Genomic DNA, 26,754 nt, shown 5'->3' on the forward strand with positions numbered 1-26,754 from the left:
AGCATGACGTGAAGAGAGATTTCTGAGCAGGCTTTTACCGGCTGGTAAAGAACCAATGTGTGTGAAATCCACGTGGGGTTCTGAGCTCAAATTTGTTATGTTTATATTGTATTTACATTATTTAGACAAATATTTCCTTTCTCACAGTGTTCACATTTGCACAAAGCGTATGCAGGAACAATAAGCTTAACAGAGCGGACATAAAATCCTGTTAACTATCTAGCTTCACAATGAAGTAAAATTTGCAATGCTAGATTTAGAATGTGAATCTACACTGCCATCTGCAGAAAGCAGATTGGCAAATTAATTGGCTACCAGTATAGCAGCAATTAAAAGTGCCAAAATGCAAATACTGGTATGTGAGTATGGTACAGAATCAGGTGGAAAAGAGGAAGGGACATATATACCATGACACCATTATCACAGCTGACTGATTCTGCATGAGGTATGTTGTATTTCAGGAAAGGAATGCATTTTATACTTCATTCCTTAAAAGTTGTTCTTACTCCTTTCAGGGGGAAAACTGATCCTCTTCTGTTTCTCCCACATCTTCTCAACGCCATTTTGCAACCTGCAGGTACTGCAGTTGTATCATGCACTTGCTGTGCCACAGGAGCTCACTCCAAATCTTCTCATCTCTCTGAGATGTTTGGCCACGAGAGCAGCAGAACTATTACTTAAATACCATGAGAGAGAAAATATTGGGGGGAAAAAAAAAAAAGCAAAAAAAAAAAAAGCCTGTCTGTCTCTGAAGCAGTAAGAACTTGGTGTGCCTGACTTTGTCAAGATCCGCTTCCCCTTCCCCTCACACACGGGTGCTGTGAACTGACCGTGTCGCCTGACAGTGGAAGCCACCTCAAGCGTCTCAGACTAATTGTCTCTCCTTCCCCTGTGAAACATGCGCCATGGCAACAGACTTAACGGTTTGTGAGGCCATCTGATGAAGAATAAATGCTTTATCCGTGTATCATAAAGTAAATAACTAATTCCCTCACATAACTTCAGAAGCACACTGCGTTTCCTCAGGAAACACCTTTCAGGAGAAACACTGAGTGGCCTGCTCTGCTTCTCCCCGCCCCCAGCCGCCCGTTATTGCGGCCCAGCCTGCACCTCTGGGCTGCAGTTGCCGCCGGTGTGTGTGTGGTGTCGGTTTGGGGGGAAAACGTGGCACCGGCGGTACAGCCCCGCCTTCCCCGGCACAGCAGCCCCGCCCGCCCTCGGCGAGCCCCCGCAGAACATGGCGATCCTCTGGCGGCGGGAACCTACGCTCCCGCGAGAGCGCCTCACGCCTGTCTCGCGAGAGGCGGGAGGCGGAAGGGGCGGGGCGGCGTGCGGAAGGGGCGGGACCGGCGGCCCGCTGCCGGCCGGTGAGGTGGGCGGGGCGCCGCGGTGGCGGCTCCAGCGCAGCGGTACGGCCTGTCCCTCCCCGCGGGGCGGGAGCGGCGCCTGGGCCGGCCACGGCAGCGCGGGCAGAGCCCAGTCCCCGGCACGGCGTCCCCTCGCCCCGCTCCCCTCGCTGCCCCTCAGGGCCCTCCGCCGCCGGGGATGCGCCCGGCCCCCTGGGGCAGCGCCTCCACCCGCCGCTCGGCTCCCTGAGCGGCGCCCCCCCGGCCCGGCCCTGCTTCTCCCCTCTCAGGCGCGGGCAGAGGCGGTGAGCGGGTGAAGCCCCCGCCCGGCGGCCTCCCCCATGGTGGGCTTCGGGGCCAACCGGAGGGGCGGCCGTCTGCCTTCCCTTGTCTTCGTGGCGCTGCTGGTGGTGATCGCCATCCTCGCCTTCAACTGCTGGAACGCCTCGTCCCGCCAGGCCCTGCTGCAGGAGGAGCTGGCCGAGCTGCAGAGCCAGGCCAAGCGCACCGAGGTGGCCAGGGGCCGCCTGGAGAAGAGGAACTCGGACCTGATGGGCAAGGTGGATTCCCACAAGAAGCAGCTGGAGCAGAAGGAGGCCGACTACAGCCACCTGAGCAGCCAGCTGCAGGCCAGGGACGGCCAGGTGAAGAAGTGCGAGGACAGCAAGGTAAAGTGGAGGGGGCGGGCGGGCCTGGCGTGGGCAGGGGGCTGCGGCCTGGGGGGGGGAAGGAGCCCCCGGAGCCCCAGGCTGCGGGAGCTGGTGCCTCGGGTTTGGTTCCTGTTGGGACCTTTGCAGGGTTTCTGAACGCGCCCCAGAAAAGAGCTGAAAATGCCCAGCAAAGGCAGCGCCTGTGCTAACGACGAAGACGCCGAGAGCACACAGTTTTCCAGACGGCTATTTTTAATTATTTCTTTTTTTTTTTTTTTTTAGCTTTTCCTCTCTGCTGAGATCTTTTATGAGCACTCAAAAAGCTGTACCCAGCTTTAAAACTACAGTTCCTCTAGCCTCAATGAAAATGAAACAAGTATCGTATTCAGCTGTAGCACCCTGAGCTTGCCTCTCTCAACATGCCTGGCACATCAGAGTCTGTTTTTTATGCAGCCAGCATAAACTTGGGGGGGGCGGGAAATTGCTGCTGACATACGTGTCATTTTCCTTTGCTGCGAAGAGAGAAGCTAATGTGAAATTCAGCTTGCCCTTTTATGTGGAGGTGGCCTGGGGATTTCCTTTGTTGTGGAAAGGAAAATGAGTGAATGCACCAACTTTTGCTGTTCCACTTTAATAACCATCACAGGCAACTGTTTACAGAGGAGTTAAGCAGACAAGTTTTTTTTTACTCAGTCGTGTATGGTGGCGTGTACTCTTATTTGCATGCAGCTCATCATTCTGCTAATTGAACGCTGTTTATCGCAGTAGGATTCATGGAAATACCATGCTCTCAGGGTTATTACTGGCTGGGTTTGTTTTTGTTTCCCTTTCATATCACACCTTTGATGAACAGTGTAAGAAAATATGTTTGATTTGCACAGCAAAATCGGAATACATGTCCAATTACAGAATTAGATTCCTTCAAACTGATTAAGTTTGTATTAAAGTTATGTTTTCTTTCCTACTGAACTATTAAAATTAAGCCATTTGTGTATTCAGCAAAGAAGGGTTTTTAAAATTTTTTCTGAGATTACATGTTTAATTAGGCTTTTTATGTCAGTGGTGGATACTGGTGTTCTCCATTGGAAATAAATGCAACTAACACTGCTGTGATAAAAAATATTGATACTATAAGATCTAGTTTAATTTATAAATAAGTATTCTATACAGATACCAAAATAGTTAAGTCTGAGTACGAGCTCAACTCAGAGTGGTTGGACTCAATCTTAAAGGTCTTTTCCAACCTAACAATTCTCTGATTCTAAAGAAATCAGGTTTTAACAAAGATGCTTCCCCTTGTAAAAGACAGAAAACTAGTAGTTTTTGAAACTATTGGGGTTTTTGGTTTTGGTTTTTTTGGTTTTTGAAATTGAACTTTTACATGCAAATAGGTTTAGTTGTTCATTGCCCTCTTCAGTAAAAGCAAGCTTTGGAAGATGGGAGTAGCTTGGAAAAGGAGTTGAAACTCCTTTTCTCAGGCTGTTGAGGATATTAAAATAACATGAATTCATGGCTAGACTGGACAAATTAACAGAGAAAGTAGATAAATGCAGTGAAACTGCCTCTAAGCTGCAGGCTGTTTAAGTGGCTGAGGATATTCAAGGGAAGTTATATAGGTGGGTGCTTGTAGTATGGCTGTTCTTATGTAGGTGAAGTTGTTTTTTGTGTTCCTGTTATTTAGCTTGTGCAGCATTATTGTAACTGCCTGCCAGGTATAAAATGCCACTGGTGGTATTCAAGTAAGCTGTTAATTATTGGGCTGCATGACAGGGCTTTCCTTTAATACAAGAAATCTGTATTTTTTGGGGGGGGAAATCTGTGATATTTTACTGTAAGGAGAGAAAATGCAAGTGCGAAGTCAGGATGTCTAGCCAGGGTTACTGGGAGCCAGAGCCTGTTTTGATGCATGTGGTACAAACTGAGGTGCTGTTGAGCTGCACCTGCCTGCTGACCACTTTGTTGTTCTCCATAAATCCGGCTGGTTTTTGAATGCTCACAGCATCTGGCAGCTCACAGGGCTGAGCAAGAGAAATGTGACTAGTAAACCTCACAAATTAATTTTATACTTAATTGTTTGCATACTGCAGTATATGCCCTGTATCTTCGTTCTTTGTTCCAGAAGCTGCCATTTAAGGTCATGTGAGCTTGTAGCTTTTGAATATCCTCTCTTCTTGTGTTCAAAATGTTCAGTGTGCCTTAATAGGCAAGAATAGCAGTATGATTTATCAATAATCAGGCAAGAATAGCAGTATGATTTATCAATAGCCAGTCACTGTCCCTTTCTCTTTTCCTCCCATCTGAGCTACTGTCATCTTCTCAGTGGTAGCAACCCTATTTTTTTCCTAAAAAAACCCTTTAAGTGACTATACTTTAGAGAGTAGAGAATAAAGCTCTATTTTAGAGAATAGAGATCTGTAGCTTTATACCTACTCACTATTCTTTTTTTGTATCTGACCAAAAAAAGGCCTGAATGAAAACTTTTTTCTCTTATAATTTGGCAAGGATGTTCTTTGCACAAACTGTTTTTTACCAATGATCTTAGTCCTTTGTGAAATGCAGGAGCTATAATAGAACACAAACACTGGTAATTCCTGGGGTATCAAACACATGTAGGCTTATTTCATAGAAACCTCATTTGAAAGATGCTACTCCGGTGGTTGTCATAGCATCAGTTCTGCTTTATGCTCCTTTGTCTTCATAAGAGATTCTTTATGATGATGAACCTTGTGGTCATGTAAATTGAGTGTGCATTTCCCAGCATCGAGGCAACTCAAATTTCTGCAGGCAGCTTTCTCCTGGCTCAGTGGTATCTGTAGTCAAGTCCAAACCCTTGTCTCTCTCCTCCCACCCCCTGCATGCGTAACAAGCCAGTCACGCTGCACCAGAATATTGTTTGCTCTTATAAGCAGATGTAGTCGCGTGAACTAGTGTATCGTGTTAAAAAAAAAAAAAAAAAAGGGAAAGAAAAAGCATGAGTTCTTGGGAATTCTTTTCTTTTGCCACCCTGTGAAGAGCTCATGATGGTTTGTTGGAGCTTGGAACAAACCAGAGGAGTTCTCTGGGGAGGCAAACACGGGTAGGGGTTGCCCCAGTGTGTGGGGAGCTTGTGCAGGCAGAGGTAGCACTGGTTTCCTGAGTATTTCATGCTTTTTTGCAGCAAAAGGAAACTTTTTTTTTATAGCTTTATGCATCCCTTTGCAATAAGCTCAATAAAATGATTGAATAGCAGGAATTTGTGGTGGAGAGCTTCCAAATGGCAACCATCCAGCATGTAGGGGTTCATAGCTTTGTATTTGCTATCGCAGCCCTTGGGCACATGCCTTTCTCATTCCAAAGCTGTTGCTGGCAATGCCAGGTGTGTAATAGAGTCCTGCCCCTTAGCTGGTGCCTAGAATTGGTGCTTCATAGGATGAAACTGTTTAGTAAAACATCTTTGGGAGCAGCTGGCTATGTTCTGTGTTGCCAGGACTCCTTGATTGCTCCTCAGTTTGCAAAGCTGTAGCTTTACAGCAGTGATGTTGAGCGCATCTTCCAAGCTTACCACATGTTCCTGATGATCAGAGGCATCTTCAACACTTGTGCTAACTGCGTGATGATGGCACTGTCTGTTGTGAAAAAGGCAGTTTGACAATAGGAGAAGGATCACGGGACTGTGGCATACGGAACCCTTGTGCAAACAGACTTTTAAACAGCTTTCCCGTCCTGTTCCAGCACATGCCCTAGCAATGTGTTGGGAACGTCGAGGCTGGTGAAGCTGTGCAGAGGATTAAGGACTTGTGCTGCTTCAACAGCCAATTCACAGGGTGTTCTTCCTAGATAAAGAAATGACTTGCAGGAAATACGGCTGGATGTTTATAGCTGGCCACTTAATTTCATCAGAAAGCAGTACCACCTGTGATCTGTCCTGCCACATGCGGAGATAAGCTCCACTGTATTTACAACTTTTTTCTTACGTTGCCTTTCATTATATGAGAAGCCTGTTACAATTCAGACAGCCTCGTGTGTATGGAGCGCCAGCATGCACAGGATTTTTGATTTTTTTTTTTTTCTGGTGCAGAGCTCATTGGGCTACAGAGGATTTCTTTTATACATCCCGACTGTTTTGGAAAGGATCTGCGAAGCCACTGAGAAATAGGACCTGTACAAATAGGTCTAGACTCAAGGAGGACACAGCTCAGAAAGAACTGGACTTGCGCCATGGTTTGTGGAGTGTGGTTTTTTGCATGTGTAGGTGGAACAGATCCCATGAATCATAAAAAAGCTTCTTCCCTTTCTATCCTTCAGATGAGGGATGTTTGCTGTCAGCTGAGCTGTTTTGGATATAAATTCTGTCACTTTTCTCTGAAACTCAAAATCGCCAAAATGAAAGATTGTGTGATGAAACTGATGCTGTCTGCAAACCAAGCTCCTGTTAACAGACAGGCAACCCTCCCCCAGCCCATTGCAAGTCAGATGTTTTATAGGATGAGCAGAAGCAAGCTGGTAGGAAGGCTTTATGTATGATGAATTCTGATAGATGAAGGTTTGAAAAAACGGAACCTGCTACTTCCCAGGATCTCCTTTGTAGATTTATTGGGTTCTGGGACAGAACTGCATTAGAGTGGAAGACAGGAAAAATTTGTTTTATTGCCAGTTGCTTTGCAAAATAGGGAAAGATACTTCTCCATTAATGCTCAACAAATCACTCCTTTTTTGTGTCTGTTCCCCTGTCCTGGTGTCTGTTCGATGGAGAGCTGGCAAGATGGGCGCTGTTGGAACAGAAAGGCTTGGTGGTTACTTTTGTCTTGTGCTTCTCTGTGGAGTCCCCACCTCAGGGGTTACTTGGCTTTTGAAATAAAGCACAGGAAGTCCAACAGAGGCTTGCATTTAATTGAGTATTGTTCTTTGCGCATCCTGTAACTAGAGTGCCTTAAAATGTCTTGGTGGGCAGAGCATGTGTGTAACCGCTTCTCAAATGCGAGGCTCCCTACCGTCGAGAAGGCTCTGTAAGTGTCCCCATTGGGTATTTTTATGTCGTGTTGTATGCCAGAGCAATGTGGTCAGCGTTCTCAGGTTACCAAAAGATCGCATCGTCTGCCATTCATTCTTTTTTTGGGAAGACCCTTGTGAAGTGGCTGGGCCTTCCACCCATATGTTGGAACCATGGAGGTGGTGGTGCCTCTCCGCACTCCAGAAACCCTCTTGGCTTTTGTTCTGGGCCCTGGGGCAGGGTTTGCTGCCAGCACTGCCCGTGTGTGCATGGCTGCGAGGGATGAGCCAGGATACTGCAGTCTGGCACAAACAAAACTCTCGATGGAGCACTCTGTTTCATAAGGAGCCTCTATTATGTGACTGGAGCTGTTGGATGCATGCCTCAGTGTACACTGTGTTCTGCAGAAAATCACGATTTCAGCAGTTCTGCGGCTGTAGTTCCTAAAGTTATAAATGCCTTCCTCAACCCATATGGGACAAATGGAAGCAGACAGCTTGGAGTTTGAGTGCCTCTTTAAAAATATTTCACATCATGTTTTTGTTTTTAAAAGAAATGAATCATTTGGTAAAAGGGAAGGTAGAGGTGGGCAGAGGAAGTCTTGAAATAAGGGCACACGCGTGTCTCTGTTTGTTTTGACAGGAAATGTAGGTAACTGACTCAGACACTGAGGTGCAGTATCTGTGTGGGAGTTGAAATAGCCTGGATGTGTGTATCCCGCATCAGAGTAGGTGTGGTTGTACTTTGTGCTGGTATTCCGAGAGGTAATTCTGACCTTGTAATCCAAGAATGACAACCCTGTTTCAGCACCCTTTCTAGAGTTACCCTTTATATCGATCGTGAAACTACAAGAAAAATAATTGCAGCATCAGTGTTGTCTGATGATGGTCGTGGATTTTTTTTCAGCCTTTCTCAATATGCTCTGTATGTGCATCTTTCTCTTAATTTCTGCTGTTATTTGTCTTCATACCTTTATGTAAGACAAGAGAAAGCATCTTTACTTAATGACAAGCATTTCTTACCTATTGTAACTGCTATTTTTTCCTTACTAAAAATACCAAATTAAAAGCTGTTGTGGAGGTCTACTGGTGTCAGATTCTCTCTTAAAAATGTGTGTTATGAATATTAGGTAGCATCACATAAAAAATTTACTTTAAATATCCATTAGGTAAAAATTGGTTTTGCTCATGATGCTGTGTGTTTATTTTTATGCACTTATGCTATGACATTGAAAATTCACAGTCTCCTTCTGCAGTATCAGAATGCAGCGTGTTTATTTTAGTCCTGGCAGAATCTACTTTTTTGATAGAAATATACTCTGGAAATAAATTTTAAGTCCTTGTTAGCAAAGCCTGAATACAGTGTTTAGGTTGGTGATAATCACTTATAGATAACTAAATATACACATATTTACAAGAACTTTGTATGTTTCATTCTTATAATCCTTTACATACATTGTCTTTACAATGAAAACAAATGCACCTGAGTCTTTGTAGTCTAAACCCTCTCTAATTTGCTGATTGTCTATATTTATATAACCATTTCTTCCTTTCAGATTAAGCTGCAGAACAACGTCTCATATCAAATGGCAGACATACATCGTTTAAAGGGTAAGGAATTTATGGTCAAATGGTGATTTGGCAGCCTTTGAGGTTGTGTATTTCTTAACTGCCTAGGTACTGTAGGACACGCTTAAAATGGAAGATCAAGTGATGTTGAAACGTTGCATAATGTGAAATTTCGTTGTATTTATTACCTAGTCTGGGGAAGTGTAGGGTTGGCTCTTGCAGGCTTTGCTCTGCTGTCTGCAGAAAGAACACATGTTCTGGCACTGCTTACTTCCAAGATATTAGAATAATTTTCATGACCAAATATACAGCTTAATATAGTTTGGATCAGCAATGTTGTGATACTTAATGTTGGGTTAGAAAAGGTCCAGAAAACATCTTGTAAGGCTGTTACATACAGAGGTGATTACAATGCCTGTAATCTTAGTGTGTGGGTTTCAAAGTGACCTGAACAGCTAGTGCCAAAATTTGAACATGCCTGTCGACAACATACTTGGCATTTCTGCCTGTTTCTATGTAGTTGCAACTTAAAATAGTAGGAAGCTTAACTATTTGTAGCCTGAGGAGCAGGGAGAAGAACTTCTAGAACAATTGTGAAGACAGGAAATGTGCGCTGGTTTTATGCATAGTGTGAAGGCACCTTCTTTTGTACACTTATTGCAGCAAAAGAATATTTGACCATCATGCCTAAGTAATCTAGCAGTACTTTTGCGTTACTCAGAATAATAGAATCTTTCAGGAAATTAAGGAGATTTGCTACAGATAGGTGAAATAGCATTGTGTAAGTCTTCTGAATGAAAAGGTAAAGAAAAATGTTGGGGTTTTGGCACAGTACCGGAATTGTTCTGTAATTCATACTGACATCTGGCATCCGTGAGTAAATTGGCATCTTTTTCAAGTTAGTTTAATAATCTTTGAAGTATATCTAGAAGAAATAACATAAAACTTGAGCAAATTTTTAAATTTTACATCAATATAGAAAGTTGTATCCTCCATGGGGCCTTTTTTCCTTATGTTTCTATATTCATGTTCATTTTTGCTTTTTGGTCTAGAGCAACTAGCGGAATTACGTCAGGAATTCATTCGCCAGGAAGATCAGCTTCACGAGTACAAGAAGAACAATACTTACCTTACAAGGAGACTGGAATATGATAGGTATGTCTTCAAGAATGTTAGTAACTGTGGGTGTGGGTATGTGTAATGGAAGTCTGTATTTATTAAAATGTGCAAATTAATCCTATTTCTGCTAATCCTCAAACTTGAGTGTACTCACTTGGTGATGTAACTTTGACCTAGCTAGTTTTTTGATTTTAAAGTTCTATTTTTTTGTGTTGTTTTTCTCCTCCCCCCAAAGTGAGACATGGTTGAAGTAAAATCTGTGTTACTGGAATTGTTCAGCGTTGGACGATTTTAAGTCAATGCATGTTTTTTTGTAACGTGGAGATCTTAGTTAACAAATACTTAGAAGAGTTTGATTGACTCAGTTCTGTAAGCTGCCAGGGTTGTTAATTGCTGTCTTTCTAAAAGTCCAATTTTATTTTTTTCAACTAAAGTTGAAAGCATTGTGTAGATTGAAATCTTAAGTTGACCTCAGTCTTTTAAGGGGGGTGAATTTTACCTGCAGAAGCAGGGAGAGCAACTACTTCTGAAGCTCTGAGGAACGATGGAGATTAACGCTTGAGAAAATGTTTGAAACTTTCACACACAAAAATATTCTTCATGAGCTGTGTTGAGTCTTGGCAGGTTTGTGGGAGACAGGATTTTTGTTGAATTGGGTTGCTGTCTGTGTGGCTTGTTAGAGAAGTTGGGACACTTAGTTGTGTCATTCAGATCTTGTTATTTGAGTTGGTAGCAGTAACTGATAGTAGTAGTTGTGCATCTTCTGTGTTGACAGCCATGGGAGATATATTGCTTTCCTAGTGGAATTAACATATGCTGACAGATTAACTGTGAAGCTTGACTTTTCCATTGCTTTCCACATTTTGGAGGAAATGTGTTCAAGGCCATTCTGTTTATTTTACTGTTTTTCTGCTCTGTCCCTATTTTTTACAGTTCTGCTTTCTTTCTGTATTCAGTCCATTCCCACTCCATACACATTCCAGGACAAGGCTTTTTGGACAGACTATTCTAGTTATATCTCAGGTTTGGCTTTTTGTGCCACTTCATATTTTTTCCCCGTTTTATTGATGGGAGAGCAGATCCAACAAATGAAGTATAACTAATAATGTGTTTCTAATCAAGTCTGCAGTGTGGGCAGCAGATCAAAGAAATGAGACTGCAACACGAAGAAAACATGAAGAAATTAATGGACCAAGTTTTGCGGGAACAAAAGGTAATGCACAGCTAAGTTTTTCTCTGTTGAATTGGAAGAGCTCGAAGTCTGCTGTTTGACTCGGCGTTTCAGATATATGGAGGCCTTGGACATTTCTGCCCTAACTTTTCATTAAATGCCGTCCTGAGCAGCCCTAAATGGGTATTAGCGTAAGAACATCTGCCTGTTTTGCTCAGTCAGTGAACTGAGCCTTGAAGATCTTTGCTCTGCTACAGCCTTCCTACATGACATCATTGCTGAGGATTTCAGTTTCTTCTCTGTAAAATGGATATTACTTTTACAGCCCTCCAGGGTAGGATCTGTGTTCTTACAGCCTTATATAGGTTATTGCAGAGGGGAACGTGATCTCTACTGAGGCCTCGAGGTGCTAATGTGATGCAAATAACAACGGTATTTAAATGGTATCAAGGGTGTAATTATACAGTGCAAGCTGCCAGTAGAATATGGGCCACCTTCCTACAAACAGATGAAATAACCTGCTTTTCTTAAAATTTCATTTCCTTACTTCGTCTCTGTTTACAAACATTTCAAATAATAAGGCAGGCTTAAGGTAGATTTCAATCAGATCTTTTCTTAAAATTTAGAATTGTTTCAAAGTTTCTGACCAGAGGCTTCAGGCCAGTGATGTCTTAACGGGTTTGCATTATACTGAAGAGCTACATATGCCAATATAAATGCATGCAGCTGTGCTGTATTTTACATTTGCTGTTCAGTTATGTGTCCATACTCTTATGTCCCACCCTCAGGATTCAGGTTTGTATACAAAGGACTTCTGCTGTTGTTTGCTTTGGTGATCATCTAATTCATAAATGTGATTCTGCTTACCCAAAGTAATGTTGAATTTTGAGGGCTTTTGTCCTTTAATTTTCAGGAATGTGCTTAATATTGGTTCTCTGTGAATTTATTCTAACAGGCCACACAAAAAATGCAGTCGAGTAAAGACACTGAAGTAAGTCCTAATAATGATGACCAGGCGATATCTAAGACTGTTCCACAGGCAGAAGATAAAAACACAGTAAAGAGTGAGCAGCCTTCAGATCATGCTGTAAATGGCAAAGGTATTCCCTTTTTTGCTCATTTCTGAAAATGGACCTGTTGTGCTGTGTCCTTTGCTATCATACAGACTTGTGCATTTCTCTGGAGTAGAACAATGATTTCTTTGGCTCAGATAACTTGATTAACTGCATGTGATTGTACTAAGTTAAGAGTTTATAGATATCCAGATATTGGTGTGTCTTTTCTCTGGGTCCTTTTGTGAAAGTAGTCTCTTGCACAGATATGTGTTCACTTTGTTGGTTTGTTTGGCATCTTCCTCCTCATGTGGCCAATTGTGAACAGGGAATGGCCTCTCTGCTCCCTGTGAGGCATCTCAGGGGGTGAGCTGGGGAAGGGGCACGTTGTTGGAGAGCCAGAATCGGCATAGAGAAGGTGGCTGGAGGTGAGGAGCATTGAAACAGCTGTGAGAGGTCTCTAGCTGGGTAAGTCAGCAGGAGCAGTGGGGACCTTTTGTTTCCAGGAGCTGTAACAGGAGGCTCTTGGTGAGTAACTGCTGCAGTTGTTTCCTCCCTGTAGGCCTCTCCAAAAGGCAGATGGGTTCCCTTTGTTTCTACTTCTTGTGCTGCCAAATCGGCACCTTTTTGTATCGGTTCAGGGTCTGTTGCAGCCAGTTTCTCACAGTAGGCTTTTCTTACCCTGCTACCAAGAGCGGTGCATCTGCTTCCCACCCTTTTCTGAAGGTTGCACCGACTTTGGGAGCACTGCTCCAAAGCGGTCTTCAGGGACTTTGACAGCACGATATAAAGAGTGTTGTAGTTGCATTATCAATATGGGACGTGTTCTGTGGATAAAGGACTTTTCTGGCCTTAGAGCCTTCCACAGGAGGGAATTTCACTGTCCACACTTAAAGGTTAATAAGACAGAATATCCTATTCTTGTCTTACAGAGAAAATCAAACCAGGAGGAGATGCAGGCATGCCTGAAATAGAGGATAATGACGCTGCTAAAGCTGAAGATACGCCCACTGGTTAGGAGAAATATTCTAATACTTTTGTATTTCGGTTCTTGGTGGCATACATATTCTGTTTGAATGCTATGTGTTTCATGGGGAATGCAAAGTTTTAAAATCTGTCTATGGTAATAAAATTCAAGTGGAGTGTGAAATCGGATGATTTTTACTGTGCTTTAGAAGTTTGAATTCTCAAAACTGAATGCTTCTGTAAAGTGGGATTTTTTTTTCTTTCCCCCCAGAAATCTTTTATTTCATATGTTCATCTATGGTTTAAAAAACATAAAAGGACAACAGAGAAAAGGTTTACAGGATTTAGAGGCAGACCTGCCTGTTTCATATTAATGCTTTTGTCCATGTATATTTTTTTTAGCTTTAAAGAAGCCACTTATTTCAGCTCCTAAAAGTGAAAGTCATCAACCTGTTATAAATCTTCCAACGGAACAGCCCCATGCTCCAAACCTGGCACCAGGTAAAATTCTTATTAGCAGGTGACAAGTCAGTGTTTTGTAGGAAGCTTACCATTTCGTATCTGCTACCCTGTGGTGAATGTTAGATGTACGTGGCCAGCCCTTTATTTCCTGTTTGATGTGGTTACGAAAAGAAAAACAATGATCCACTTCTGCAGGATGCGAGGTTTAGTGTGTTCTTAGTCTGGCTTCCTGAGGCACAGAGGTTGCTGGTTGTACTCTCCCTCTTTGTTGTTGATGCCCCCTGCACACACCCCCCCACCCCCCCAAGTAATCTCTGAGCCTTTTGACCACCTTCAGCCAAATTTGAAAGTGAGATGTTTCAAAGATAAGTGTTTCAAGATATCTCCACTGGACAGAGGACAGTAATTGAAATCAGTGCTTCTCCTTAGGCGTACTAATTAGACAGGGCTGCAGCATATCAGGACTTGGTTGTTGATCTCTTGGTAGCCAGTTATATTCAGAGAATAAATACTGGTACTGTCACTCGCTCAGTGTCCTCCTGTTTCTGTGACCAGCTCACTTGAAGGTGATGTGGGGGGAGGTTTAGGACATGAGAGAACTAAAAGTACTGCAGCGAAAGGGTTTAGAATTACAGTTTGAAAGAGCACAAGTCCATAGAAAATACACTTAAATGTAGTGCTCGTGGTTCAAGTCACTTTGCTTTAATGTCAAAGAGAACATTAAGTTAATCTGCACTGCAAGTAGCATGTTGAAATACTGTCCTGCTAAAAAAGATTAAATATAACGTACTCATTATATATTTGTGACATGACCAAATAGCTTGAAGTTTTTTGTTATGCCCGTTATCGGTTCTCTTGAAAAAAAGCAGCAGAAGTATTTCTTAATTTCTTTCCTTTTGCAGTGGATATGTAAGCTGATCAGAATACCAAAATTAGTGAGCTCAAAGTCTGTATATGCATTTAAAGATAATTATTTCCAAATGTCAAGTCTTTTACATAGTTCATTTCTTCTCATTGTTCTGAGGTAGTCCTTCATTTTGACTTTTATTAATGAGAAAACGTAAAAGATAGCAAGTGAAAAGCTTGCTTCATTGAGTTTAGTTTATCAACAGAAGGTTGAAGTGAATTTCAAGGGGACCACGGTTTCCTGTATTCCGTGGTTATGTAGTCCTGTGATTCTGCTTATTATTTTTAGCATAACTTCTGTGACCTACTGCAACCTTCTCCTCAGATCTTAGCTCTTGAAACAATAAATGATGCTTAGTAGATTTGAAAAGCAGAATCAGCAGGAGGATAAAAAAAATATACGTAAATGTATTATTGTTCTGGGCTTCATCAAGCACTTAAGTTCATACAGAAAATCAGCTGAGAAGGTAACGACCTAGGATTGATTATATATTAAAATGTGATTAATTGTCTTTTGCAGTAATGTTATAGTCTTCTTTTGGAGCTACGTAAAAACTGAACACGCTTCCTCGTTCTGTAGGTTTGCACAGTGACAATGACGGAAACGCTGATATCGCGAAACAGATACCTCCAAATTCTCTCCAGCGCTTAAATTTTGAAGAAAATATGGAAAATCAGAAAGAACATAAAATTGAGGCAGACCATATAAAAATTCCAAAGGGCAGAATTAGTGACTTGCAGAAAATGAAGCAAAGTAAGTTGGCGAATACCATATATACTTCAATGTATTAAGAAAATCACTTTTGTTTTCAATCTGTAATAGTGCCTGTCTGGAAAATAGAAACCATTGGAGCCGGGGGCCTTCTGGAGGGTAAGCCTAAAAAGAAATGTGGTATGCTACTCTGTAAAAGATATGCCTTAATGTGTCATCTTTCATATATATATATATTTTCAGTCATTAAGTTATTTGCTTATAGGAATTTAAAATGCTTTTGGAAATTACTACACATTTAAATAGATTAAGTCTTTTGATATATTCATGATACTGAGTTACTTATATTCATGCTGTATTATTTGACTTAAATACGACATTTCAGACAGTTCCATAAGAATTCAGCCTTTATGCGGGGGGTCTCTGTGGTGGTACATGTGTATTGGCCAGAAGTTTGTTCTTCTGTGTAAGGGAGTTTTCCAAAACCCTTCTCTTCCATGTCTGCTCAAGGCAGAAGCCGTCAGACAGGAGCAAACAATGTATTTATTTATTGTGTGTGCTGGTGGTAATACTGCTGAGGTTTAGTGGGCGGGCGGCACAGATACAGCTGTCCGTGTGCTGTTGTGTTTGAGCGGTGTCTCTGCCTTGTGGCTGATGCCATAACGTCGGGAGAGTTTTATGCCCACAGTGTTTGATTTAGCGTCTTCCTGTAGGAGCATTATACTGAAACTTCAGTTTCTTATGGTATCCATGGAGATACTATACTCCTAACTGTTAGTATAGAGTGCTGACTAGGTATACCTTAACCTAGTTATTTTTAAAGAACTAATTCCAGTTGTTTAGCATTTGGGTGGAGAAGGGGCATTTGTGCTGAAACATCTTCCCCCCCCCCCCCCCCCAATAAGAATTTTCTTTATATAGCTATTGTAAATTCAGCTTGAAATGTCTTTGTACTCACAGCTAAGTAGTTTTCATTTAGACTTTGATTTCTATTATTAAAATCTGTCTATACTCCTAGATGAGAGGTTGTTACATCAGAACAGCCATCTTCAGAGTCATGAGAATTGGGAGGAGGAAAGGATTCTACAGTCTTCTGCCAGAAACCTGTGTTAATGCTGTGGGTCAGATAAGCAGTAGGACAGAAATAGCAATTCTATTGAAAGAGAATCATGAATTGGTTTCAGTGATCAAGGAAAAGAATTCTGAAATCTAGGGTCACTCTTGGGAACATGCAACTACAAATTCATTTTTGTTGTAGAAGTTTTAATTTGGGAAGTTCCCTTAGAGTTCAGTCGTTGTGGTTCCTTTTCATGGTCTAGAATTTGACTGGTGACTGCAGCTTGGAGTAGTTGCAGGAAAAGGTGTTAATTCTGTAGCAGTACCTTAAACATTCCTTGAATAACAGAGAAGTAAGTTTAAAATAATACTCAATTTATTCTTCTAAAACATTTTAGTTGCTGCTCTGAAGCAAAGGTTGAATTAAAACAGGGCCTGTGAGGATCTAGTCAGATTTGTTAGCAGGTAGCTGTCGGGTGCGTGTCAGCATAGAGGGGTCTACAGAGAGGTGGGAGTTCAGAGCGTTCCCTCCTTCCTCCCCCTGCGCCCTTGTGGCCCCCGAGGCTCAGAGGCTGGAGCCTGTAGATAAGTGCCAGACCTTATCGGAGAGGTTTAAGAAGCTACCTGCAATGGTTTCTGAACCATGAACAACTTCGACAGAGGTACCATCGTACCACAAGAAGACACGGCTTTGAAAAGTCGATGAAAAGAGGATTTGAGGAGTTCTAGAGACCCAGCAGCCCAGCTTTGATACCTGGAAAGGTAACGGAACAAATTCTCCATCAGTCTGAATATAACATGGCCAGTGGTTAATAGGAATTTTTCAGGAACAGATTGTGTCAAAGCGACGTGATCTGAAATGTGTATGTTCAATGCAATGGAAACTGCAAAACCTGGAATGTCACTTGTCATAGGCAAATTTATGGAGACCTGGTCAGAAATAAACTGCTCTTTGGTGGGTGCAAGACTTTAAGAAGGTATCACCAACAGTTTTATTTGAAAAGCTTCAGTGAGGGTTACAAAGATGCCACCCCTTGCTTGGCACTGTTTGGTATTTTGAGTGCTGGGTAACAAACAGTGTATGAGATGTAGTTTCAGCAACATAAAAAGTTTGTAAACATAAAAGTAGTCCACAATTAAGAATGGAGAATCACATGCTCAGAGTAAGTAACAAATAGCAAGTGAGCAGTTTTGTTAAAATTGATGTGGTCGACAGTGGATATCAGTCAAATATCTTTGAATATGTTTGAAGTGAGGTTTTTCTTCTGGGGTGTGTTAACAGGAGCATCAATTAAGATAATAAGGTGGAGTAACTAACTCTGCTTTACCTAGTGCTTGTGAGGCCATCCTCTGGCTTTAAATATCAAAGCTGGAAAGAATTCAAGGGAGAGAAAAAAAATAAATAAATAGGGTTTAGTGGAGGGAGGGGGACAGGAAGCTCTGAAAAGACCAGGGTTGAAGAGGTAGGGAATGGACATCAATTCACTGTTGTTTTTTAGAAATGGATCTTCGGGGAAGGCTTCAATTATTTTAATATCACTCGGGGATCTTTCCGATTAAGTGGGGATAGGTGTATTCAAAATTAGCGTGCAAGCTTTTCTTCCACCCTGTGTATCCCAAGATGTGCAAGGCTAGGTTATTGAAGGAGCTTCTTGAAGATCCCGCGCTTGTCTGGCTGAGTGACTACAGCTGAAATGACAAGAGCTTTGTATTTCAGTTGCTGGGGTTTTTAAATGGATTGGCTGTCTTCCCTGGTTATGGATTAAATGATGGGGGGAGCTAGCTTTGTAGGCAGGGACAGTGGATGAGATGTCTCTGTTGTAGGCTGTGAATGGGTACCCAAGAGTCAGTAATCATCAATGATTAGTCTTTTCTCATTGCTCCTTCATATTTGGAATAACTTCGATGATGGAGTGCGGGAGAGACTTCCTCTGTCACGTATGGAAGCAGCTCATCTGGACTTGTAGAAGATTTTTCTCCTGATTGGTCAGCAGTGGCTGTTTGGAAAGGTCTGTCAGTGATAAATTCACCCCTCTGGTACAGAGGAGCCCAGCTCTGGCATGCAGCTTCTGCTGTCGACAGTGGCCTGGCTGGTGTTTTGGCTACTGAGTGCTTCAAAACTTGCTGTGCATCAGCCTGTGGGATGAGACCAGTGACCATCAGTGGTCAGGCATATCTGTCCAGTTTCGGAATTGGGGAACATCTTCCCAAAAGATGTTATCCTTTTTTTTTTTTTTTTTTTTTTTTTTTTTTTTAATAGCATAGATTGAAAAAGTAACTTTGGTACAGAGATGAGCACCTTGCGACTGTTTGGTTTCAAAGGAAGCAGAACCTGAAGGTGACTGCAGCAGTGTCACTGTCTGTGCTCTTACCTGGCACCCTGGAAAAAGTTGTGTGCAGCAAACCTCTGGTCCATGCTGCTGTTTAAAGCTGTCATGTAAGCACGTCCTTAGTCACGAGTGTGGACAGCTGCTCAGAGTAGTGTGTTTGTAAGGATCCAGCTTTGAGTAATACCCCTTGTGTCTACTCCGAATGCATTTCAGCAGATGTTACCTGCAGCTTTTAGCATCAGTGATGTCCTTATGGGGCGTCCCGTGCTGTCACTAACCTCTTGTGCTTAATGACGTGTTCCACTGTGCCTCAAACAGTCCGTGCAATGCCTACGTTATGGACTGGCTCATGTCTGGAGTGAGTCAAGAGATCCACGATGCCACCAGGACTCCAGATTTTCTGTCTGTTTCAGAAAGCAGTTGGTGCATTGCTGGCTGGGGCTACCAGCAACTCCTGTTCTGGTGTTTGCCTGAAGTCTTGGTATCCCAAGACCGTTATCTGGGCCTTGTGTCAGAGTATTGGTGCTCTTTGGTACACCTGACTCTGCACGCACAGGTGGCGGAGTTGCTGTCAAGACTGCCTAGCCCAGAATGACTGCTGCTGAGGTTTGTGAGCTCAGCTCTTCCTCCCTTTTGAAACAGCTCGAGCTAAAATACCGAGCACTTAAAGCACGATGAAGCACCTATAGTGCCAGAGTAGCTGCATCCTGAAGCTGTGCCGGGACCCGAGCTGGCCGGGGCTGTGCTGTGCGCTGGGGTGCTCACACGAGCTCCGGCTTACAGCCCTCTCTGGCCTTGCTGTGTTCCCTGGGATCTCTTTCTAATATTTTAACCTTTCCTTCTGTCAGGTTAAATTTATTCAGTACTTGTTTGTCATGGTGTTTCTGGCCTATCTACAGGCTTGTTCCTTCTGTAAGTGAAGTGCATTCAGTTGTCTCTCCGTAGTTTGTTTTATATTTAACGTGTGTGAATTGAACGGTTCTGTCTGCTTTTTATAGATAATGCCGTGTCCAAAGATACAAACAACAGCAAGGATTACTCAATTAGAGATGAAAAGAGAATGAATAATATATTAAACTGCTGATTTCTAAATAGATCATAGTTTCTTCTTGCTTATTTTATGAAAATAACTGAAACTTCTGTTTCTATACATTTGAGCTGCACTAGATTTTTTCTGCTTTTCTTCTCTATCCAGATAAGCACTGTGTTATTGTTTCTGTCCTGATTTTTATAGACTGCCACATATGATTGTTTTCATTGGTTTAAGAAATAATTTCATTTTTACACATCTGTCCATTGTAACCCCGACCTCTTTTTTTTAGTCTTAATGTTGAAATCATATTCTCCAGTTTTACTTCTCTGCTTAATTGCTTCTACTGCAAATCACTTAACATCTGCCTCAGCAGACTTTTTATCAGTCTGTTTCCAGTCTGTAAAGATTGTATTGCACTTTAATCCTATTTTTTTTCATTTATACATCATCCCTCCTGAGTTGTATCCTCTGCAGACTGTGTTGCATTCTCTAAGCAGCAGGCAAGCAGACTGAACTGCATTGGACTTGAACAGATCTCCTTGTATCCCATTAAACACCAGCTCTGAACTTGACATCACACCATTAATCTTTCATTGTGTGCTTGGTTGACTGTCTAGTCATTTCATAGTCCCAGCTAATTCTCATTTTTCTTGTGCATTGTTTCAGTATCTGGAACTAGTCTTAATTCTTTGCTCAGAGACAAAAATACTAGATTTAGAAATTTTGAAAACTGTTAAAGCTTAATAGGAAACCAGAGTGTAAAGCCAAATTAATTAGGTAGTTAAAAAATAATCAGTTCAGAGATGCAAGGCAGATCTTTACTGTTTTTTTACCCTTGACAGTGTGGTACACACTCTGCAGACATTACCGTATACGAATATATTGCTCCATTGTGTGCAGAAAAATGCCATTCCTCCTGAGAACAACGTCCAGATAGAAAAGCTTCCACTGCAATGCTCTTCAGCATTGTAAGAAAACTTTTGTTAGTGTTTGTAGGTAATGAAGATGGGGCTTTCTGTTTGGATGCTTACTCTAGCTCTCTTCTCCAGAGAGTGAAGCTTGTAAGAGTCCCGATTTCACAGGCTCCAGCTGCTGAATGACAGAGTACATCCTTTTGCAGAGGTGTTCCCTAAGCCTTGTTGTCCCCCTGCCCAGGCCCCTTCCCTTCTACCCCTCTTCTCCAGCTGAAACCATACGAAACCCCGACTCTCTTAACCTGCCCTACTTTTGTTTAGAACCTTCCTGTTTCTTTCCTCTCTGCTTCTGACTTAATCCTTTGCCTACTTCACAGGCCGATTCTTTGATGAGAATGAATCCCCTGTTGATCCGCAGCAGGGTTCTAAACTGGCAGATTATAATGGGGATGATGGTAACGTGGGTGAGTATGAGGCAGACAAACAGGCTGAGCTGGCTTACAATGAGGAAGAGGATGGTGATGGTGGAGAAGAAGACGTCCAAGGTGAGCTTGGGCCTTATCTCCATCCCATTGTAATAAAATCCACGCTGAGTTTACTTGTTGAATTTGTGTAAAGCCTCGCTATTTGTAGCTGATCACAAATTTCTAATAAAGAATAAATAAGCTTTAGGCAATCTTTAAAATTTGGTTTTGCTCTCCGTTTGAAAGCAGTGCTACAGCAGTTTGCAGCGAGGGGATTCTGATACCTTATTTCAGTTCTGTATACAGTTTACCTAGGAAAAATCGAGACACTTCAAATTTTAGAAATGGTTTTGTCTAAAACCCCAAATCTGGTATGTAGCTAGTTGGGATGCAGTCTTTGATGTGACTAAAGCAATTTTCAAATACAGAAGCGTAGTTGGGTTTTTTTGACTACTGCTTTTGCCACACCTGCCTTGAGGTGCTATGCAGTGAGGTCTCAGTTAGCAATTTTAAGTGTAATTTTTGTGCACTGTACACAGATTCAACAGGCTTCTGGTTTTCCTTGCTAACCAAACTTCAAAACCCATTAAGCTGGTGCGAGCCTAATACCTGTCTGTGCATGTTCACCACCTCTTGTTCTGCATGCATTTCAGTGCATCGCCTCTCCATTGCTTGTCTGCCATGTATCTGCCACGTTGTCTACCATTCTCTGTCTAGTTTGGTAATATTTTGTGAAAGGCTTGCATGTCTATAGGGTGAAAATGTTTATGTAAACATACACAGTATTTCTAATTAAAAGGAAAGTACAAAATAGAGGGGAAAAAACCCCCAAAAACCTGATAAACGTTCTACAGGCACCCTGATTTTCATCCTTACAACGCAAGTTTTTTAGCTCGTAGTTCTTCTGGCATGTATTTAATTGGTATCCAAGGATAATTAATGGGAAAAGAGGTGAAAAGCAACTGATTTCTGTGGGCATGCATCTAACTGCAGCGTCAGCATTTTTTGGCTGGGCTGGTAGTTTGAAGCTCATGAACAAGCAAAAGAAAAGTATGGATCAGAACGCTGGGCAATTAACTAGCTTACTGGTAAAAGTGAAAATTCTGCTGCTGCTCCAGACGTGGCCTGTTTTGTTACACTCTTGCTCAAAACTAGCAGCAGATTTTAGTCCCTCTGGATTGGTAATGTCCGTTCCTCTGGATGGGTGATTATTGGGTTGTAATCCGCTTCTAAGTGAAGGTGTAAAAGTATATACAGCTGCTTCTGTTGATGCCGTGGAAGCAGGAGACTTGCTTCTAATGATTATGAACTCATAATGAAACGGAAAGTGCGGTATGCCGTGCATGTTTGTATGTCTAAGCTCTGCTCTGCAAATCGAACCAGTTGTGTGGGTTGGGTGTTTCGTGTTTTTTAGTTCAGTTCCCTTACCAAGCAGTGGGTGATGCCCAGCTCCTCACCACAATAGATCCTGAACTGGACTTCAGAATAAAATTCCTGAAGTTTTAACCAAGGCCACGTAGCTGGTACTGAGTCTGTGCTAACTTCTGCCGTTCACCTCACTCAGCCTTCGGGCTGGTCTTCACCTGCAGCCATCATGCTGCGTTGCTCAGGCATGTGGGACAAGGTCAGCCGCCCGAGCGACGCAGGGATGCGGCTCCTGCTGTACCTCAGAGCTCCCTGCTGGTTTGCTTATCGGCACAAATTCATGGCTGTGGTGGCCTTCACGGGGAAACTAATGGCTTTAGGTATTAAAAGTTAATATCATGTGTGCTATAAACTGTTACCAGTAATATGAACAGCGTTCCTGTATGCCACTTAGAAAAGGGTGGGTGTAATACAGTCTTAAGTGGTGGAAAATGGTAAAAAATTGTAGAGATTGTACTTATGTAGCTTTTTATGCAAGGGATATTTGAAAAAATAAGAACTGTACCTGTAAGTGGCCTCATAAAAGTTTCCCATGTAGATGTGGTACCTGTCAGTTCACTGCTGTGGTGGCTTTAAATTTGGACTTGGTGAAAATCTTTCCTGATCAACCCCTCTGTATATCTGTATAGACATAATGGCTTTAATATCTGGTAGTAAAGGTTAAAGAGTGACTTCTGGAAGCCTTTTAATGAAGGATAGTCAGAGCAGTGTATGTTACTAGCTCACAATTTTCCAAGCCCTTTGTTATGTTGTTTGTAATAAATTGTTGACTTGATGTGAGATATAAGTCACACAGCATGGCAAGTGGTACTTCCAGAAGTAGCATTTTTGAAAATGTGTCTGCTTTAGTCTTTATACTAATTTGTTGGCAGGGTAGGAGAGGGTAGAATTGTGGGGTTTTGGAGGGGGGGGGTGGTTATAATTGTTTAGGGAGGGGAAAAAAAAATCTGTCCAAAAACTATTAGAAAAACATCACATGGTTTTGCATCAGGCTAGAACAAAGCATGTGGCATGCGTAAACAAAGCAATTTAATTAAAGGTGTTTTTTCTGTTGCCACTAGAAATGTGTGGGCCTTGGATTGAAATGATCGGAGGAAAATAAACAAATTTGTGAGAGATGCTGAGGTGAATGTCAGTATCCAGGCTGGCATTCCTTCTTTCAGTCCACCTGTTTGAGATGGAAGGTGATATTTAAGAGTTGTTGGCTTCTACTGTAGTAAATATGTTTTTGTGGTGTCTGGGTAGTGGAGGATTATATAAATCAAGTGATACCCACATGCTGTAGTAGTAGCTTCTTGCCAAACAAAAGCACATGTCATGTAGATAAACCTCAGCCTGTTGCTGTCGGGAGCCAGGTTACCATCGGGTGCCCACCTCGCTCGCAGGCTGATGAACAATTGTAGAAGAGTTTCAGACAGTTTATCATCTAGTAAAAGACTTGGTAAACTTAAACTCTGCTTTTCATTCCTGTGAACAAGCATCTTTCCTGAATATAAAGGAACACAGCTTTGAAATGCAGGAAAAGCTTATTAACTGAAACAAGGTTTAGGGCTTTTTCAGTTATTGAGGGAAGAAGGCTGGGGAACCTCACAGGAGAGATCTGAGTTATGGCAGGTAGAATGCAGAATATTATCTTTTAAAACATCACTTGAAAAAAACCCGACTGAATATGCCTTTTCTTGATGGCTGTTTTTTGCATGTGCTATAGTAAATTATTATACTGAGGATGCACATGGGGGTTGGGTTTTTAAATTTTTTTTATTTTACTATTTTTCATGAGGCTTAAAAATGAAACCCCAAGGAATCAAACTCAAGAAGTAGGACAGAGTAGAGTGGTGGAGAGAGACAGCAGTTCTGGATCTGAAAGACAAGACAAAACATCTTCATTCTTAGAGTCAAGGACAAAGCTGTGGCTGGGAAAGATGTGGCGCGCCTGAAGTGGCCACTTAGAGTGTGTTGTCCCTGCCCTGCTCTTGGCTCCTGCTGTGTGTTCCCTGGCTGAGTATGCAGCTATTCTGCAATTCAAGAGTAGATGTCTTGACTGATGGGCTGAGCTTTAGCACGCGGGAGCCCGGCCAGATGGGTTTGTTTCAGTTGTGAAGAGTAGCGGTGAAAAATGTATTGTTGATTCTTCAGCAGCACTGAGAGAGGGAACAGGGATTTCCATTGATAAGAGGCTGGAGAAGGCTGAGCGCTGCCTTTTATGTTTTTAAAAGCGTCTCTTCAAGTTTTACCCGCACGTGTGAGATGGGAGATAGCAGTATGCAAAAATGTTGACAGCAAAGTCAATTCCAGCGTTAGTCAAAATCCCATCGCTGACAAACGGGCCGTGCCATGTTTGTCCTGAAGGTATCGTTGTTCAAATCTGAGAAATAGCTGGAAAAGGTGTTACCTTAGCCTGGAGGGTCAGGCTGGCTTCTCTGTACTAGTCCTGCGAGGCCCCCAGCCTTTGTAAAATCTTACAGCGTATTAACTCTAGAACGGGTTAAAAAATGGCAATGTAACTTTCCAGAGTAGTTGACTTTGTAGTTGGGTTTTAGTGGGAGAGTTTAAAACCTTTATATAGGAAGACTCTCAAATTACAGTAGTAAGTTTAACTAGTTCTGTGGTCTCTTAAGTCAATAAATCTCTGAAACACGGTTGCAGTAAAGCCAAAGATATTGTCCCAGAGTGCTGACAGCTGGACTTGTAATCGCAGGCCCATATGCCTTCTCTGTATTTTCCCCGATGACTTCATTCCTGTAACCAGACGAGGCCAGTTCAGTGTGGATGTATGCATTAGCAGCACGTTCTGGGAAAGTATGCTGAAATATTTTTTCAGTAGTGTCACATCAGATTTCACTGGAGTGTTTTAATTGCAGATGATGAAGAAAGAGATCTACAAAATGACCTGGTGGATTATGGCAAGCCACGCTTCAGTGACGGTGTGCTTTAAGACCCAAATTAAGCAGGAAATGTGGATGAGAAGAGACCTCAACTGAGGAACTTGAAGTGCTGCAAAACTGAACCATTTTTACTTCAGTGTTTCTTAAAGGAAGCTGATATTAAGTGATGAGTATACTCAAAAGTCAGCGATGTAACAGAAGAAACCAGTTCTGTACATATGTACATAGTTGTACTATTGGAAATTGTATTAAAACTACATTTTTGTTGTTACATTGAGCCAATTACTTAGACTGTATCTTATCTGTAATAATCTTTACATTTAAAACAGATACTATAAATATGGGCTGAATTGTTTCTGCAATTTAGAAAACTTTGTAAACTGGAGAACTTGTACAGTTTGTATCTCATGTAACAAATACGTGGAAACAATGTACAGCCAAAGGACTCCTTTTCTACAGTAATACCTGTATGAGCAAAAATACTGCTTTTCTCACGAGTGCTGTGTTTTTGTATTTTGCAGGTGAGCTATCAGTTGAGAATGAAAACTGAATGTTTAAAAAATTGCTCCTTCCTTAGTGTAACTGAGGAAAGGCTATGACAGTCTTCAGAAGCAAGTACCATTTTAATTCTTGTATACAATGACCAAATCTCATAGCTAGAGCTGGAAATTGGTGATATTAGAATTTTAATAATTCGATACATCCTGGAAAAGTTGTGTAACTAATAGCTTATTTTAAAAGGTAATATAAATAATCCAGCACAGCTTGTAGGAAATCTTTGTGTATGTGTTAAAGAGAGCAAGTGTGTTAGTGAGAAACAGAGAAGTCCACAGCAGCTTAGTCAGAACCGTGATGGAAGGAACAACCCTTTCCCTCGGCAGACATGTCGTATGCACTGTTTCGCTGTCTCGAGAGCATCCATCCTGTGTTGCAGTCACTCAACTTAATTTACAATTTAATACTTTGATACAGATCTCTAAACATCTGCTATGTTCCATGCTTTGATTTTCTATATTGGAAGGTTTGTAAGTTAGATACTTTTTGTATTCTGTGTTTAAGCACTTTCTGAATTTTATGGAAATGATTCTGTTGATCTGCAGTAGTGGAAATTAAAGTTATTAACCCAACCTGCTTCTCCAAAAGGGCTACTGTGAAAAGAAATTATAAGGCTTATGACATGAGTGATTGTACTTTCTCTCTGTACTCAGGTTCCAATTTGAAGTAACAGTTAAGGTTGCTCGATGCCAGTTCAGTGAACCTTTTAAATACATTTCAACAGTCATGCAATTTTTTAATTTTTTTTTTTCTACAGGGATCTTCTACCAATCAGTCTTAAATATACAAGAAATAAACATTTCAGATTATGCTGATGCATCTCAAGGTTTTGTTTTGGGTTTTTTTGTTGTCATTGTTTAAGGCTTGAGCTCTTCCATTCCATACTTCTGGGAGGCAGATGGGGGGGGAATAGCCCTTTGCATGGTGTGATGTGCTTTCAGTTGAAAATAAAATGCTGAACCTGCTCAGAATTAGATACCATACTAATACCACGCAACAAGTATGAACTTGTACCAGGATTCTAAGAATAGCAGTCTTCAGTAAATACTGTATTTAAGCACTACAGTTTTTTTGTCTTAAAATGTAATTTCACCCTGAATTAGGTGTTAACTTGATTCTTCTAATGAAAGCAACATTTATGGGTTCTAATAAATTAAGTTGTTTAAAGTAA

At 41.8% G+C, this 26,754-nt stretch overlaps 1 protein-coding gene and 1 long non-coding RNA gene across 3 annotated transcripts; both read left to right on the top strand.

Annotated features, from left to right (window-relative positions):
* Window positions 1–1,346: 1,346 nt before the first annotated feature.
* GOLM2 (golgi membrane protein 2) lies at window positions 1,347–26,754 on the top strand. 2 transcript variants are annotated; one of them, XM_037396247.1, is made up of 10 exons: window positions 1,347–2,014; window positions 8,521–8,575; window positions 9,586–9,688; window positions 10,775–10,865; window positions 11,779–11,923; window positions 12,808–12,888; window positions 13,244–13,342; window positions 14,790–14,963; window positions 20,632–20,799; window positions 25,005–26,754. In XM_037396247.1, the coding sequence occupies exons 1-10, from the start codon at window positions 1,688–1,690 to the stop codon at window positions 25,076–25,078; spliced, it is 1,317 nt and encodes a 438-aa protein (XP_037252144.1). In that variant the 5' UTR covers window positions 1,347–1,687; the 3' UTR covers window positions 25,079–26,754. The 2 variants fall into 2 exon arrangements, with proteins under 2 accessions (XP_037252144.1, XP_037252145.1); XM_037396248.1 differs by lacking the exon at window positions 20,632–20,799 and having other exon boundaries at window positions 1,349–2,014.
* On the top strand, window positions 20,806–24,035 carry LOC119151883. Its single transcript, XR_005105593.1, has 2 exons — window positions 20,806–22,463; window positions 23,205–24,035. It is a non-coding gene; the product is annotated as an uncharacterized LOC119151883 (long non-coding RNA).

This window comes from Falco rusticolus, chromosome 7 (assembly GCF_015220075.1).
Source record: "Falco rusticolus isolate bFalRus1 chromosome 7, bFalRus1.pri, whole genome shotgun sequence".
NCBI classification, from domain to species: Eukaryota; Metazoa; Chordata; class Aves; order Falconiformes; family Falconidae; genus Falco; species Falco rusticolus.